The sequence below is a fragment of the Falco biarmicus genome, chromosome 15 (genome assembly GCF_023638135.1).
Source record: "Falco biarmicus isolate bFalBia1 chromosome 15, bFalBia1.pri, whole genome shotgun sequence".
Taxonomy (NCBI): domain Eukaryota; kingdom Metazoa; phylum Chordata; class Aves; order Falconiformes; family Falconidae; genus Falco; species Falco biarmicus.
Window position 1 is genome coordinate 23,308,446 of NC_079302.1, and position 16,663 is coordinate 23,325,108.

Below are 16,663 nucleotides of genomic sequence, written 5' to 3' on the forward strand. Positions count from 1 at the left end.
GTATCTGTTAAATGACAGCATGTTGTCTAATGTTACCAGTTTCTGGGTAAATGTATTACAGCAGGGAAGAAACCCATTTTCTACTGTGCAGCTAGTTTAGAAGATGTAAAATTTTGAAGTTGGCAGTTTCAGAACTATGGTTTTGCTTATTAATTCTGAACTTCAGACTTCACTGTTTCTATGTGGCTGTAGGAGTCCTTGGGCAAGACTTCTTACCTGCATTGTAGCCAGTTACTTGATACGCAGTTCTCGGGCTCTTTCCCCTCTTCTGCTCTGCTATCCCAGGCCTGCAGGGATGGGGGGTTTTGGGTAGCTCTCTGTAAAATTTTAAGGATGTCATGTCTCTTGATGCTTGGCATAAACCTATTGAGGTCAGAGGTAGAGCCTGAGGCTCCTCTCCAGTAAGAAAGTAAGTAGTGACAAGATGTGCTTTATAAGGGTACGCAATTGTGGTTTGCAGATTCCCTTAACAGCATTAGTGTCAGGTATTTTTCAAGTTTGTTGGCAAACCTGTATACTGCTCATGCTAAAATTCAACCTGTAGTTCTGTTGTTGCGTGTAAACTTATGTATGTGCTTGTTCACCCTGTTCTAGTACATAGAATATGGACAGCAATCCAGAGATCCTCCTGTGAAGATGCAGGGTTCAATCACCACCCCTGGAAGTATTGCACTTGCCCAGGCTCAAGCCCAGGCCCAGGTTCCAGCAAAAGCTCCTCTTGCTGGCCAAGTCAGCACTATAGTAACCACCTCAACCACCACCACTGTTGCAAAAACCATTACAATCACCCGACCAACTGGAGTCAGCTTCAAGAAAGATGTGCCAGTAAGCGTTCTGTCACTGTCGTGCTCTTACTGGAGAAGCAAAGGAGTTGCTTCTCTAGATTGAGTCATTGGTCTGGACTGAGTGTGTATAGACAAAATTCGATTTAATTTCTATACTACAGGTTTTCAGACTGTGATCTGTATTTTGTGTAAAGTATAGAACCTTCTAAAATATGACCAGCACTTTCGTAGAGGGAGTATAAACTATAGAATTACTATGCCGTCAAGCAGAAATATGTTTATTAAGGCTTTAATTACTAGGACAATTACGGAACTGTCATTTCTATTAATGACTTGCAATAGGACTCTTGGGGCTTGAACACTTACTGCACACTAAATGACATTTGTCCTAGCAGTTCTAACTGCATTAAGTTGTTTAAATCTTTTGTCACTTGGGTAAACAGATCTCTGAACTGCTAGTCAGAGTTATTACAGGGTTGGCAGATTGATGGTATTGGCTACTTCACAGAAAGTGTTGGGCCACACTTGATCCCATGTGTATGCTGAGGATGTGTAGAGCTGTTACTGTGTGATAACTGATGTACCGTAAAGTCAAGCCTGTCTTGCTTCCTGGTACTGTTTCTGTATGGTTCTCTTAAAAGCAGCTCTTCAAACTAAAGGAGGTAAAAGCCAAAGGTAGCTGAAAGTGCTGTGAAGTGGGACACAGTTCAGTGTGCCTGATTGCCATGTAGATGACATAATTGAGGTGGTTATATTTTTCCTGCTTTAAGCTCAAGTCATAATTGATGTTTAAATCTGTATCCCCTTTCCCCTTAATTGCAACATACCAGGTGCTAAAACCATTGGGTTCAGACCTGCAGCTGTAGGGACATGGATCACATCCTGTTGACTTGCAGTTGGTGTGCTCTCACAGTAACAAACCTCTGGGATTTCTCCTTCCCAGATCAGCACTGAAGTGCTCCTGGAGGCTCACTGCTGGATGCAGTACTGCTCATAATTGTATGGTGATTTTTCTCCAGGCTAAGAGTGTATGCATATGCGGGCTGTTAGGCTAATGTGTGCCATTGCAGTGGCAGCTATTATATATGAATGTAAGCTGGAGTGGTTTTTGTACAGCAGCATTCCTCTGCTGAGTATTGATCACAGTTTGTGGAATGAAAAAAAGCCCAACCACTTGGCTCCATTAGAGTGCTGCTGAAAATGAATCTGAGACAGTAGATGTCAGCTGATAAAGCTCAGTTCTTTTTTTGCTTGACAGAACAGAGCAAAAGTTTCTTCTTACGTTCCCTCTGGATACTATCTATTCTTAACTACTTGTTTTTCTTCCAGCCTTCCATTAATACTACCAACATTGATACGCTGTTAGTAGCAACAGATCAAACTGAGAGAATTGTGGAACCTCCAGAAAATGTCCAGGAAAAAATTGCTTTCATCTTCAATAATCTGTCCCAGTCAAATATGACACAGAAGGCAAGTATGGAAGAACAGCAGTGAGATAAATTTTTTACTTCCGGAAATCCATTCTAAAGTGGTGGGTGATGATGTTTCTACAAAAATTCCAACTTGCTAAAAATTAGGAGGGTGCACACTGTAAAGAAGTAGTAGCTTTCAACACTTTCTGCCTCAACCTGTTTGGAGATACAATTTTTCAGGGAAAGAAGAGGTGGATAAAATATACTTGGTTTTAATCTTGCTTTCTCCTGCAACTTTCCTTGCTTCTGTATAGCCAGATCCTTTGTACTGAAGTATGTCCATAACACTTTGCTTTCAGGAAAGCACTTCTAGCAGATGCCTAGCATAATTGCTGGACAGTCCTTTCTGATGTGTTTTTTCATTTGAAAGAACTGGAAAATATTACTGCAAGTTTCTGAGAAAAATTAATGCACGTTTGAACATTCACATCACAAATGGGCTGGGTATCATTTAATAGTGCAAGGTTATGCTGATGGACTTCTATATTTCAAGCTGAAATTCAGGGAGTTTTTTCTGAACTAGTGGAAATTGGCAGTACTGCTGCCACCTGTGCTATCTGCCTTGTGGACAGATGGCGTTCATGTAAGGTACTGATACTTATTTTGCACTCAGCTGGTAAAAAGCTGAGAAGTAGGGGAAAGGTAAACTCTTATGCCTTGCTGATTTTTTTTGTTATGATTAAGTCCTTACTGGTTGACAAGATACTTGGATAAAGAGACACTGATTTCAGAGGATTTCTTTTTTAAACAAAAAAAACCCCTATGTTAGTGTTAAAAGCGATTAACTGACCATGACTGTGGCTGTCAGAGCTGACCTCAGAAATTCTTGGTCATCTTCTCATGTCTTCTGTGCATACTTTTTTCTTTGGTTGGAGATAGGTTGAAGAATTGAAGGAAACGGTGAAAGAAGAGTTCATGCCTTGGGTGTCACAGTATCTTGTGATGAAGAGAGTCAGTATTGAGCCTAATTTCCACAGCTTATATTCAAACTTCCTTGACACACTTAAGAATCCGGAGTTTAATAAAATGGTTTTGAATGAAACCTACAGAAATATCAAGGTGAGTAGTGCAAGTTTTCTAATACTTAGGTAGCTTTAAAGATTCAGGAGTGTGCTGTTCTCATGCTGTTTGCTTACTGTATTGCTGATCTTCAAATACAGAATATCATTCAAAAATCTACTTGCTAGAATACAACTAAGCTAACAGGTTACCTTCATGAATACTAGGGTTTTTCAACTTTCAGTTAGGAGTGTGCCAAAGACTTAATTCAGATTGTGTAATGAGAGGGCAAATCTGCATTTGAATTCATATATGTAGGTGGACTCTTAAATCTGTGTGAAGCTTGCAAATTATAACCTAGGGGGAAATTGCTTATGGTCTAGTTCTTTTTGTGCAGGGAAAATATGTAGATAAGAAGACCACACTCTGCTGTTTTGTTGTTCAAAGAAGAATGAAGAGAAGGGGATGGTTTAGAAAGTGGGTGTGTGACAACCAAAATTTACTAGAGGTCTAAGGAAATGTGAAGGGGAGGAGGAGGAGGGAGAAGTGGTAGCCCAGAAGAGATGAGTAGATGAAACAGGTTTGTCAAGCACTATTTTTAAACCTATTGGTGGAATTTCCTGACCACCATGGGTTACGCTATAGTGCAAAAGAATCTCCTGGCTCTTTATAGCACAGCTGACCTTGCTCTGTTCAGCTGATGCTACTCTGAAACAGGAACAGAACTCACAGCAGAATACTTGGACACAATTTAAGTCTTGAAATGAGAGTTGAGTGTTTCCCAAGAAGTGCAAACTGTTGCCTTCAGGTCTGTGATGAAGCATTAAGAGGAATATTGCCTTTGCAAGTTATACTTCACTAAGTGAGTAGTCATAACAGTTTTGACAGAATAAGTGGTAAGGTCTGGGAAAGTTTAATCCTCTTTTTCTTTTTAATAGTCTTGAGAGAAAGGCGTTTTGAAATTGTTACAGGTCGCTGCCTTCTAGTGAAGGCTGCTCTTGAGACTATCTAATGTGACTGAAGCTCAGAACTTAATGTTCTAAAACTTACAGTCTTCATTCAGATCAGTTGTTGGATTTGGTTTTCAGTCTCATTATCTTCTAGCTGTTGCTTGAGTTGCTTTTCTTGTTTTTTTTCATTAGGTACTACTGACATCAGATAAAGCTGCAGCCAACTTCTCAGACCGTTCCTTGTTAAAGAACCTTGGCCACTGGCTGGGAATGATTACGCTGGCTAAAAATAAGCCTATCTTGCACACGGTGAGCTTCTGTCCTTACAGATTTGTTGAGCATGAATTGGTATGCTGTTATGAGGTAGCATAGGATGTTTGGGAAATTTTATCCCTTACTGGTGCCTCTTTGTGTGCGAACTACAAAGTATGATTCCACAGTTGGTCATTAATTTAAGGCTTCTAAATATTTTTTTATATGAGAAGAGTTAGTAATTCTTGCCAAAATAAACGTCTCTTGTAAAATTGTATATCTGTAAATATTTGTTCAGAAAGTAACTGCTGCTTAGCAGTCAGTAAAATTCAAGGACTCTCTTGGCTTAACCTGGCCTTTATGTCCAATAAGGAAATAGTGTGTAAGTAGAATTTTTGTAGTGTGCTTGCTGTTTTCTCCATCCTCTTCCCCTTTTCAATTGTTGATGGTATTTTTCAGGATTTGGATGTGAAATCGCTACTACTGGAAGCATACGTTAAGGGACAGCAGGAATTGCTTTATGTAGTTCCATTTGTTGCCAAAGTCTTAGAATCCAGTGTCAGGAGTGTGGTAAGTGACTTGAACAATAACTTCTGTCAGCAAAAAGTGGCAAAATCAGTATTGCAGAAAGTAATTAGCTTTTTTCACAAATTGAAAATTGAATTAATTTCATGGAGGGAATGAAAAGGGGTGTAAGGACTTAAAAGTGAGGGAGTGAGGTTTTGGGAAAAGTACATGGCCCATGCATTTTTGCAGTCTAAATAGGTGGTGTCAGCTGAACTGTGCTGTGGTATCCCCGATCAGAACTCTGTTGAGAAAAGGAAAGGGTGCTACTGAAGATGTGCTAGGATATATTCTTCACTATTTCTTTTAAATTCCCCCTACTCCTCTTTGATCAGCTCTTGTCAGTTCCTCTTGACAGAACTGATCTCTTGAAAGGACCAGGTCATTGTGTTTCCAGTTCAATGGTCAGCTAGCTTCCTAATCCATTTCCAGTCAAACAATAGTCATTTTAACCCTAATTGCAGCTGTACAAACTTTTCCACAGCTGTATGCACACATAGCTGTTCATCTTTCAAAATTTTCCAGTCATAAGTTATCTAGATGGTTCAAGAAGTCTATATAATACTGCTTTCCTCTTTCTCTTGTAGGTCTTCAGGCCTCCAAACCCATGGACAATGGCCATTATGAATGTTTTAGCTGAGCTACATCAAGAACACGATCTAAAAGTAAACTTCTATTTTTCTTTTCTATACCTACTGAATATGAGATTTTCCTGACATACCAGTCAAGAAGGATGTTGCGAAAGACCAAATTTCACTACTTATGGGGAGAATTGGGCATTGCTTAATTTGATAGAACTTGGATGGAACTTTTCTTGTGTGAGGTCAGCATGCAAGATACTTGTCTAATCCTTAGTCACTATTAAAGTCTCTAAAAGGCATGGGGTTAAGAATGGGAAGCTTGGGAATCCAGTGGCCCAGTAAATGTTTCGGGTATTTTCCTTGTCACATAACCTAAACTAGAATTGTTGTGCAGCTGAATCTGAAGTTTGAGATTGAGGTGCTCTGCAAGAATCTTGCACTAGACATCAATGAGCTGAAACCTGGAAGTCTCCTGAAAGATAAGGATCGTCTGAAAAATCTGGATGAACAGCTGTCTGCTCCAAAGAAGGATGTGAAGCAGTCAGAAGAGCTGCCACCCATCACAACAACTAGTAAGTCCATTTCATATAAAATCCAGACCCACACTACAGAAGTTCAAGTAAGATGGGTTATGCTATTGCAAAGAAGAATGTGAAGCTACATACACTGTTGTTAACATTGCTGAATGCTTGGGAGCACTTGAATAATTTTGTAGTAGAAGTAGGTGTACCGAGTTTGGAGATGGGACAGGAATGGAAGCCATCCAGAGAGCTAAATCTACATATGCTGTGTGTAGCTGCTACTTAAAAGGGAGTGAAGCAGGATGATCTATTAACAAGACATCGGGGGCTAAACTGTGTCATAACACACATCTCTGAGGCTGGTTTGGTACTAATCATTGGGAAAAGAGAATAAAAATGGCTTGATAAGCCTAGGAGGCTTCATGATCAGACTGCAAAACCTTTGTTTCTTGGTCACTTGCTGGTTTAAGTGACAGTTATATGCTTCCAGTGTAAGTATTTGCTTTTCAGTAATGGTTCAATACAAACACTCTTGTATTCCACAGCTGCTTCTACAACTCCAGCTACCAGCACCACTTGTACAGCCACGGTTCCTCCACAGCCCCAGTACAGTTATCACGACATCAATGTCTATTCTTTAGGAGGGTTGGCTCCACATATTACCTTAAATCCAACGGTAAGTTTTAGACCTGGTTTGGTTTGCTAAAAGAATTCTTGCCACCAGTGTTGGCACAGATCTCAGCTGGTGGGAGCAGCATTTTATAAGTTGAAGTTACTGAAGAGCCACTTCTCAAAAGCAATGGGGAGAGTGAATGCTAACAAGTAATCAAATGGAGGACTTCAGGGGTCATTAGTCATTGCATTAGGAATGTTAGATGGTCAAGTGATCTTCACTGTGACATGAGTAACCAATTAATTTCTGGCAATAAGTGTCAGTTGGGATAGTTGCTATTGGGACTTAAGTTTATAAGGAGCTTCTGTACTCCAGTCAGCAGCTTAGCTCCTAAGTTAGTCTGTCCATTGTGTTCAGCTGAGACTTTGGAAGAAAAATGGTCGTGTCTCAGTTTCAGAATTACCAAACGTTGTGATGGCTGCACATGGAATGCAGGAGTACTGCGCTGTAGTCGAGCTGTAACAGTAAGCTTAATTGTTCAGAAAGTGTAAATGTCTAGGGTAGATGGGATTCTAGTTTACTTTATTCTCACTTAACTTTCCCTACTCCTCCTCCAGATTCCACTGTTTCAAGCCCACCCGCAGTTGAAGCAGTGTGTGCGGCAGGCGATCGAGCGAGCAGTGCAAGAGCTTGTCCATCCGGTGGTCGATCGATCCATTAAGATTGCCATGACTACTTGTGAGCAGATAGTCAGGAAGGATTTTGCACTGGATTCAGAGGAGTCACGAATGCGTGTGGCTGCACACCATATGATGCGGAACCTGACTGCTGGGATGGCCATGATTACCTGCAGGGAACCTTTGCTGATGAGCATAGCTACCAACTTGAAAAATAGTTTTGCTACTGCGCTGAGGGTAAGAGTCGCATCATCTGAAGCTTATTTCTAGCTTCTAGGACTGTAGACATCCAGCATTAGCAAATAAGTGCTCCACACTGTTGACTTGTTGATTAATTACATAGCTTAACTAGCATGAAGGTTAGTTTAGTGGACAAAAGTCTCATGAGTCTTGCAGAATTACAGTGAAAAAACTGTGCTGAGATTACAGCTTTATGTCAAATACTTAAGCTTGTAAGGTGGATCTTACTATGTTGCACACAAACTTGTTGACTACCTTTTTTATTTTGCCCTGACATTATCTCCAGTTTGATCACATCATGAAAGCCTTCGAGTGCTTATCTTTCTGTGGGTTTTGAGGTAGGAAAGCTAGAGTGGTGAGGAATGAATTGATTCTGGGTCTTTGTGGTGATGTCTTGGATTGGTTCAGCATGCATGCTTCAGGCAGATTTTATTTTACTTGCTAGCAGTTACATAGTTGAGACTACTGTTCAGTTTCTGAATTCATTGAGTTTTCTAGAGGCTGTTTTCAGGTCTCTGGTGGGTTGACCTTGGCTGGACACCAGGTGCCTAGCAAACTGCTCTATCACAACCATCCTCAGCAGAACAGGGGAGAGAAAATAAGATGGAAAAAAAATCCAACTTGTGGGTCAAGAAAAAGACAATTTCATTAAAAGGTAGCAAAAGTCACACACACAACCCAAAAAAACTACTTCCCATCGGCAGGTGATATTCGACCACTTACTGAAGCCCTGCTTCTCAGGATGTGTAGCAGTTGCTCCAGAAGACAAATGTCATAAATAACAAATGCCTCCCCTTCCTCCTCCTTTCTCCTAGCTTTTATATCAGAGCAGATGTCGTATGGTATGGAATATGCCATTGGACACTTTGGGCCAGCCATCCTGGTTATGTCCCTGTCCTGTCAGTCTGTGTGTCATCATCCCCAAGATTTTGCCCGCCCACAGCCCTACTGGTGCTGGTGGGGAGGCTGGAGACACAGCCTTGATGCTGTGCCAGCGCTGCTCAGCAGCAGCCACAGCACTGGTGTGTTACCACCACCTTTCTAGCTACTGATACAAGCACAGCAGCACAAGGGCTGCTACAGGGCTCAGCCAGGTGAAATACAGTCTCTTAGCGAACAAAGTTTCAGCTAAAGTGGTAGCTTTCCCTTCTTGATTAAGTAGAACAATTCACAAACTGCTGGGCAGAACAGCGGCTGCTACCCAGACTACTTCCTGTGCTTACCGTCAATGTTGGCAACTGACACAAGGCTGTCCTTTCAGGAATTAAAAAAAAAAATTAAGGAGTGCCTACCTGTTGCCTGTCATCATTTCCCATCGGTGGCGAGCAATAGTGCAAAGGCCCTTTTGCATTGGGGTTTCTCTTGCATGGTAGCTGGCTCAAGGGCAGGATTTAATGGTCCAAAGGGAGCACAAAATGTGAGCAAGAACTGCATCTGCATGTATGGGATGGGTAGGACCATGGTGTAACCCCCAGGCCTCAGCTGCTGTTGACCCTTCGTATACAGAACTTAAAGTAACTTGATTACAGAGATGAAGAGCAGGAAAAGCATACAAATACATCTTGTTCTGTCAGTCTTAAACACAAGGATGGGAGTGAACAGTTGTAGTGCTGCTTTGTGAATGTGTGAGCTGAGCCAGTGACCACTCTTGGCTGTGCTAATTATGATTCAGAGTTTGGATGTCAAGCTAATAACTGTAAGAGAAAGCATCGTTATCCTCTGTTTAATAAAAGGGGCACAGGTGCCCCTTTGGTATACAGTCTTGCTGTGGTTCATCAGATAATTACTACGGTTCATGTAGGGAGGTAGTGGGAGAAATGCAGGTTACCTTTTGGGTGGTACGAGAAGGTAGAGATGTGACACCTGAGTTGTGGAGGCAGGGTGAACACAGACTGGTGTTCCAGCTGTGCCTATCGACCAAGGTATGATGTACCACTGAAGAACGTGCCTAAGCAACAGTTATTCCAGTTTTGTGGAAGACTTAGTGCTGTGTATTGCGGTGTTTGCAAAATGTCGTAAATGCTCTGAAAATCTAACACAATAGTAGTTTTTCTTGTATTCCTGAAGATGTACAGCATTGATACAGGATCAGTTGTAATTGAAGGAAGTTTTCTTGAGGGGTAGTTGTAGAAACAATGAGTTGCAGAATGCTGTACAAGACATCTAAAAACTTGACGACTGGCTTACTGTATGAAGTGGGGTAACTATTTTATTTGAGAGAAGTAGTGTAGTACTCAGGAATTAATGAAAGAGGGGTAGATTGGAATGTTTGCCTTCATATGTGTATTCCATTTCCAGTGGGAGTTGCTGCTTTGCACCCTGGAAAGTAAGTCTGTCTGTTCAGGGTACTCATAAAGCAGAAAACTTGAACCAGAAAGGGAACCTGCTGAAAAAGGCCTAGGACTACTGTTTTGCATAATTATTGATGCACCTTTATATCTTCTGATTACAACCTAGGAAGTGGAGAAACTTTTACACTGTGATGAGAGGCTTGCTTTTCCTGCATCAGCATCTGTTGTATGTGCATCGGTCTAAAGCAGGGCTTTATTTCTATGCCTGGAGATAGGTTGGTGGAGAAGATGGAGAATCTCCAGCTGTTTTGTTCGTTGTTGAGAGTCTTCACTGTCATCTTGCCTACATGTTTTATTCAAAGCTATGCAAAATTAAATTTATTGTTGTATGTTCCATGCAAAGAGAGCACATTACTAAGAGCATTCTTTTTTTTATTGCTGATGTTCTGTAGAGGCAGTGGTGCTGATTTTAAGGCCGGTGATATACTGGGAAAACGTACAGCCTTCACTGTTTGTTGTGGTTTTCAATAGGCAGCCTCCCCACAACAGAGGGACATGATGGAACAGGCAGCTGCCCAGTTAGCACAGGATAACTGTGAGCTAGCATGCTGCTTTATCCAGAAGACTGCTGTGGAAAAGGCAGGCCCCGAGATGGATAAGAGGCTGGCAACTGTAAGTATGGGACTGCTGTGTTTTAAATGTATTATAAGTGCTCATATACATCCAGACTCAGTCTAAAATTCAGTGTGGTTTTTGGGTGTTTTCCCCAGGAATTTGAGCTCAGAAAACATGCTAGACAAGAAGGTCGTCGGTACTGTGATCCTGTTGTGTTAACTTACCAGGCTGAGCGGATGCCGGAACAGATCAGGTTAAAGGTGAGGATATTAACTGAGCTTCGTTCTGATGCTGCTCTTCTCCACCTTCTGCTAAGTGGATGGCGCAGCTTCAGCTGAGCAATCCCCTATATTGTTAGTTTTGTCTAACAGTGCAACTGCTGTTAGCTTGATTAGTCATGAAATGCATGAATATGGTTTTCCAAAATGGGTGTTGATATAGTTTTCTGCAATTGCTTGAGGACATTAGAAGTCCTCTCCCTTGTTCTGTGCTGTTCCTTTCACTGAAAGGCGACTGGTCTGTTTTGTTGTCTTGTCTCCTTTATATTTTCTTTTCTTAAAGGATATACCATGTGCTCTCAGAGTACTTCTCTTGTGCATCAGACATGCATGAAGCCATTATTCAGTTATTCCTGTTTCTGGGAATGTGCGTTGCAGTTGTAGAGCAAAAGCCACCTATTAGGAAGTGTGGCAGGAGGGAGAACCTCAGTGCACATCAGCTGATTCAAACTTCTTGATGTCTAGGCCTCTGTTTCAAAGAATGTGACTGAGCAAGTTACCTGTTACATAAACTGCCCTCATTTCTGACTGCCACAGTGCTTAACGAACTTAATGTTCTTTTCCTTGCAAAGGTTGGAGGTGTGGACCCAAAACAGCTGGCTGTTTATGAAGAGTTTGCACGCAATGTCCCTGGCTTCTTGCCTACCAATGACTTAACTCAGCCTACAGGATTCTTGGCTCAGCCTATGAAGGTAGAGATTTCTGAATTAATCTGCTTGAGAGTACTATAGCACTTTTGGTGAATGTGGCGGAACTCTCATCCTTTGCTAGAAAACTAGTAAGAATCAAACATTTGTATTGCTTGGGAATAGTGATTGAAAGTTGTGTTCATTTCAATGTCAAACTAATGGCAACACCGCTTATATCGAGTCCTTGGGGATTTGTAACCCAAACTGGGATGAGATCTGCAAGTTATAATTCCTATGTGTAGCTCTAGCAGCACCGAAACATTTTATTCAAATCTCAGATTACTTCTGCAGGAAGATTGTGGATGGCAAGCATGGATTTTGAGACAATGAACAGGTTTTTGTATGCATACTTGGTCTTAAGGACTGCAGGAATTGCTTGCTGGTTACTTCCATAGCTTAATCGGCTCATATTTGTGTATTTAAAATGCCAGCTTAAATAACCACAGTACTGTAGAAGTTTAAATTCCAGATGCTATGATTTCTGAAGCAGAAGAGCCAATCAGTATTGGAGTTTCACAAATGTAATCCTTGCAAAAATCGTTCATTCCCACTTTCTCTTAAGCAGCAAGCTTGGGCTACAGATGATGTAGCACAAATCTATGACAAATGTATGACAGAACTGGAGCAGCACCTGCAGTCCATTCCACACACCCTGGCCATGAATCCTCAAGCTCAAGCGTTGCGCAGCCTCTTGGAGGCAGTGGTGGTGGCTCGTAACTCCCGTGATGCTATTGCTGCACTTGGACTACTGCAGAAGGTGAGTGTTAACAACTCTTCTCCTGTAACAACTTGCCTAGAGTTTATTTCTCATCTGGTTCGTGGATTGTCTTGCTGGTGACTGTGTATCTTCATGCATCCTGTGGAACTTGCTCGGTGAACAATACTGTACAACTGCTATCTTTGGAAATTCGGTAAATAAAATTAGAGGGCTGTGTTGTTCACTTGGTTTATCCTACTCCTGGTGGCCACGCTGCTGTGGAAGAAAGCAGGTAGAGAATCCTAGGGCTTAGGGGAGTTTTGTTCAGATGTGGCAAGTAGAGAGCTGTTGCACTCCAGAATGGTCTTTGATTTCAGGATGACTTGTAGGCTAAGACAATGTTTGAACTGCCCTTGTAGGTAGATAGTTTTGAGCGTAGTCCTGGATTTAGTGGCACACCTGGGGATTATATTTTGCAGTAACTGATAAATTAGTATGCATGGTGGGTTGACCCTGGCCAATAGCCAAGCATCCATCCAGCTCCTTGCTCATTTTGCTTTCCTGCAGGACAGGGAGAAAAGAAGAGGGAAAGCAAGATGACTTGTTCATTCAGATTCTGATAGTTTGCTATGGAAAGCAAAAGCTCTGTGCACAAATAAATTAAAAAAATAAACCAAAATCACTGCTTCCCATCAGCATGCAGGTGTCTAGCCAGTGCTTAGAAAGCAGGGCTTCAGCATTTGCTTGGGAAGGCAAACATTACTATGAATGCCCCTTTCATCCTCCTTTCCCTGAGCTTTTATTGCTGAGCATGATGTCATATGATACGGAATATTCCTTTATTGTTTGGGTCAGCTGTCCTGGCTGTGCTGCTTCCCAACCTCTTGCTGATTCCCCAGCCTACCCACTGGTGGGGGAGGCAGAGCAGGAAAGAAAGTCTTAATGCTGTGCAAGTGCTGTTCAGCAACTAGTGAAATGCTGGTGTGTTGTCAAACACTGTTTCAGCGCACATCCAAAGCTCAGCACCATATGGGCTGCTACGAAGAAAATTAACTCCATCCCAGCCAGAACTATAGACTATACCAGGTGGGGAGTGTTACAGCAGGCTCTGTGAGCTTAGCTGGTGTCAGTGCCTGTGTAGTAGTGCAGAGTGTAGTGACAGATGCGGAGAAAAATCCATTTGAGTATAGTGGAAGGATCCAAGAACAGTGGCAAAACAAAAGTAGCTGAAAGCTAGAAGGAAAGTCTTTGTTCTTGACAGATAGTGCTGTTAAAGGATCCAGGCCTGATGAGGACTTGACTAGGTAAATTGGACTGCCACTGCAAGACTCCTTCCCTTTTGCTATAGACCAGTACAGATGCATCTGAGTGCTGCAGCTCTTTTTCTAAAGAACCTGATAGCTGACCTCTGGCAGGTCTGTAAATTTTCTTTCATGTAGTTTTTCATGACTCGTATGCAGAATTGCTTGTGAGGAGGCACTGACTTACGGAAGCATGAACGAATGCAGTCTTTCATACAGTTTGGTGTGTGTATATAAAGCCAGTGGGGTGTAGAGAGACCATAGGCTTGATTGTGGTAGGACAGCTGTGTACAGTGAATGTGTAGGTGCCATAGTAGCTGGTAAAATCCCACACAGACTTACCAAAGAGCATGATAACTGATTTGGTTTTTGCATGTCTGCTGAGTCTTCTGGTGTTAACTCTTGCTGATGTAATTTGCAGAAGATTTGGAAGAGGACTTGTTTTTTCCTCTGCTAACAGGTTGCATCTGTTCTAGGCTGTAGAGGGCTTACTGGATGCCACCAGTGGGGCAGATGCTGACCTTCTGCTTCGCTATCGTGAGTGTCATCTGCTTGTGCTGAAGGCTCTGCAGGATGGCCGTGCATATGGATCTCCATGGTGTAATAAACAGATTACTAGGTCAGTTATGAGACAACAGGAATATTGAAGTAGCTTTCATCACCTTTGGGGAGTTACTGTGTTACTCTGAATCACTTGCCAGTTAATATTTTGCATTGCTTCAGTTTGGACAGACAAAATAACTAGCTCTTGTCAAAAGCAACTAGATCTTCTGATAATGCTGCTTCATCCTAGAACATGATGGGTATCTTTAGTGGAATTAGGCATTAGAGATGATCTGGGAGTCTCTTCCTCACTTTATAGAGAATGTCTCTATAGGCTGTCACAAATGATATGACATGGCATATGCCTGCAGCAGAAGCGCTAGTGCTTCATCTAGGCAGACGTGCCACTTTGTCCTTAGAAGAAAGGCTTCTTATACTTCATCAACTGAATCTTCATCAACATCAATCTTGAAGGGCTGTTGGACCAGTTGTGCAGGGCAACAAATGCTTGAGGCTGATGACTGTTCTGAACAAAAACATTACCTTAGAGAATGCTCTACAAGAAGCATCTGTTGGAGCTAAGTGATGAATCACAGTGAATGGCAGTTTCTTAAGTGTTAGATTTAAGTTGCTTCACTTCAATTGTGTTTAAGTACACTTTTTAAAAGAAGTTCAATCCTTCAGGTGCCTGATTGAATGCAGAGATGAATATAAGTACAACGTGGAAGCTGTGGAGCTGCTAATCCGCAATCACCTTGTTAACATGCAGCAGTATGACCTTCACTTGGCTCAGGTAAAGAGAACAGAGATCCTGCTCTTTGGAGAAAAGTTACGGTCAGTCCACTGTAAGACTCGTGGTTGAACTTTCATTTTTAATTGCCTTTTTCATGTTGACAGTCAATGGAGAATGGTTTGAACTACATGGCTGTGGCATTTGCCATGCAGTTGGTAAAGATCCTGTTGGTGGATGAGAGAAGTGTTGCTCACGTAACAGAGGCAGATCTGTTTCACACCATTGAGACACTCATGAGGATTAATGCTCATTCCAGAGGAAACGCCCCGGAAGGGTGAGATTGAAATACTGTGCAATATATTACTTCTCTCGTGCTCACTTATGATTAGAACTTTATATAGGCAATGTCTCACATCATTCAATCATACAGTGTTAAACTTTAGGGCTGCAATCCTGTGTAAGTTTAAACTGTCACTCTGATGTAATGATGCTGATTTTATGCCAAAATACAGGCAGTTGCAGTATAATGGCAAACTGAATGCTTTAGCAGGAAAATCTTTGCACTGTGCTCCAAAAATACCATGGTACCATGTGAGAAGCTTGCTTGAGTTCCTACTTTATCTGAAATTTAGGCAGTATTCTTACCTGTTTAAATTGTAACTATCTAGGTGTTAAAATCTTAATCAAAAGCAATTCATCAAATTAGACAATCCTTCCTGGTTTTTTTAGACAATTTTGTTTAGAAGCAATCATCCACCGATCTCACATGGTTTGTGTATCCATGAGCAGATAATTGGGTAGCAAATGTGACAGCATCTGGCAATACCTATGGGACTTGCAGGCCTCTTAGTAATAGGGTGGAAGCAGCTGCTGCTGGATTTGAGAAAGACGTGGATTGGAGCTTGGAGAACTCCTGGATTACTGTGAGAGCAACCAGCAGCTGGCTGGTGGTGGTGGCAGCGGCTGCCACTACCAACACAACTGCTAGTGGGAGGTCCCAAAACTGAATTCCTTTTGTCTGCAGTTGGTGTGGGTAGACTGTCGTTGCTGTATGACTTGAATTTCACTGCAGCAAAATCTAGTGCCCCAAGTCAGGCTGTTCAGCACTGGCGTCTCACTGTCTGGGAGCATTTTAGGGCTTCCGAAGTCTGCAAAGTGAAGCTGTTTCCAGTACTTGTGATACTTTGTTGCAGCACATTTACTGCATGAATTGGAGTGGAACTTCAAAGTTGGTGTGATTTCAGTGTTCCTTCTTTCATCATAAATGCATCTGCTTTCATGACTAACTTCTGCTTTTCTGGTGAGGACTGGAAGATAGGAAGATTTAGCATAAGAAATAATTTGCTTGCTTTCAGCTGTGTTGACTGAGCTTCCAGCACGGGGAGGAGAAATTCTAACCCAGCTCTTGCTCTGGTTTCTTGCATTAGATTACCTCAGCTGATGGAAGTGGTCCGGTCAAACTATGAAGCAATGATTGATCGTGCTCATGGAGGTCCCAATTTCATGATGCATTCAGGAATTTCTCAAGCCTCTGAGTATGATGATCCTCCAGGTCTGAGGGAGAAGGCAGAATACCTCCTGAGGGAGTGGGTGAACCTCTACCATTCCGCTGCAGCGGGCCGTGACAGTACCAAAGCATTCTCTGCGTTTGTTGGACAGGTAGAGCTTTTGGAAAGAAAGGTGCTTTTTATTCAACATAAGTAGGGTGTGATGCCCTCCATTTTTAAAGCAGTGTTATAACCCATGTTAGGCATCCTTTTGAAACTTACAGGTGTATAGCAGTTGACTAACAAAATTTTGTCTGGTTTTGATGGTAAAGTTCTGTAGAAACCCTTATCCTTCACCAAATCATGTTCTTCAGC

At 41.9% G+C, this 16,663-nt stretch overlaps 1 protein-coding gene and 1 non-coding gene across 12 annotated transcripts in view; both read left to right on the forward strand.

Moving 5' to 3' along the window:
* The window catches only part of CNOT1 (CCR4-NOT transcription complex subunit 1), a 61,570-nt gene that overhangs the window by 35,828 nt on the left and 9,079 nt on the right, over nucleotides 1–16,663 (forward strand). For 5 of the 11 annotated variants that reach the window (XM_056361084.1, XM_056361088.1, XM_056361087.1 and 2 more), the window contains exons 23-39: nucleotides 595–825; nucleotides 2,115–2,255; nucleotides 3,137–3,316; nucleotides 4,399–4,515; nucleotides 4,918–5,028; nucleotides 5,610–5,687; nucleotides 5,998–6,175; nucleotides 6,670–6,800; nucleotides 7,355–7,651; nucleotides 10,477–10,617; nucleotides 10,716–10,820; nucleotides 11,411–11,530; nucleotides 12,090–12,284; nucleotides 14,002–14,144; nucleotides 14,753–14,861; nucleotides 14,966–15,135; nucleotides 16,229–16,481. In XM_056361084.1, coding sequence (XP_056217059.1) covers nucleotides 595–825; nucleotides 2,115–2,255; nucleotides 3,137–3,316; nucleotides 4,399–4,515; nucleotides 4,918–5,028; nucleotides 5,610–5,687; nucleotides 5,998–6,175; nucleotides 6,670–6,800; nucleotides 7,355–7,651; nucleotides 10,477–10,617; nucleotides 10,716–10,820; nucleotides 11,411–11,530; nucleotides 12,090–12,284; nucleotides 14,002–14,144; nucleotides 14,753–14,861; nucleotides 14,966–15,135; nucleotides 16,229–16,481 — 2,700 coding nt within the window. The remainder of the gene's footprint in view (nucleotides 1–594; nucleotides 826–2,114; nucleotides 2,256–3,136; nucleotides 3,317–4,398; nucleotides 4,516–4,917; nucleotides 5,029–5,609; nucleotides 5,688–5,997; nucleotides 6,176–6,669; nucleotides 6,801–7,354; nucleotides 7,652–10,476; nucleotides 10,618–10,715; nucleotides 10,821–11,410; nucleotides 11,531–12,089; nucleotides 12,285–14,001; nucleotides 14,145–14,752; nucleotides 14,862–14,965; nucleotides 15,136–16,228; nucleotides 16,482–16,663) is intronic. The other 6 variants (XM_056361091.1, XM_056361094.1, XM_056361093.1 and 3 more) reach the window with 3 other exon arrangements.
* On the forward strand, nucleotides 3,845–3,981 carry LOC130159545 (small nucleolar RNA SNORA46). Its single transcript, XR_008825786.1, has one exon. It is a non-coding gene; the product is annotated as a small nucleolar RNA SNORA46 (small nucleolar RNA).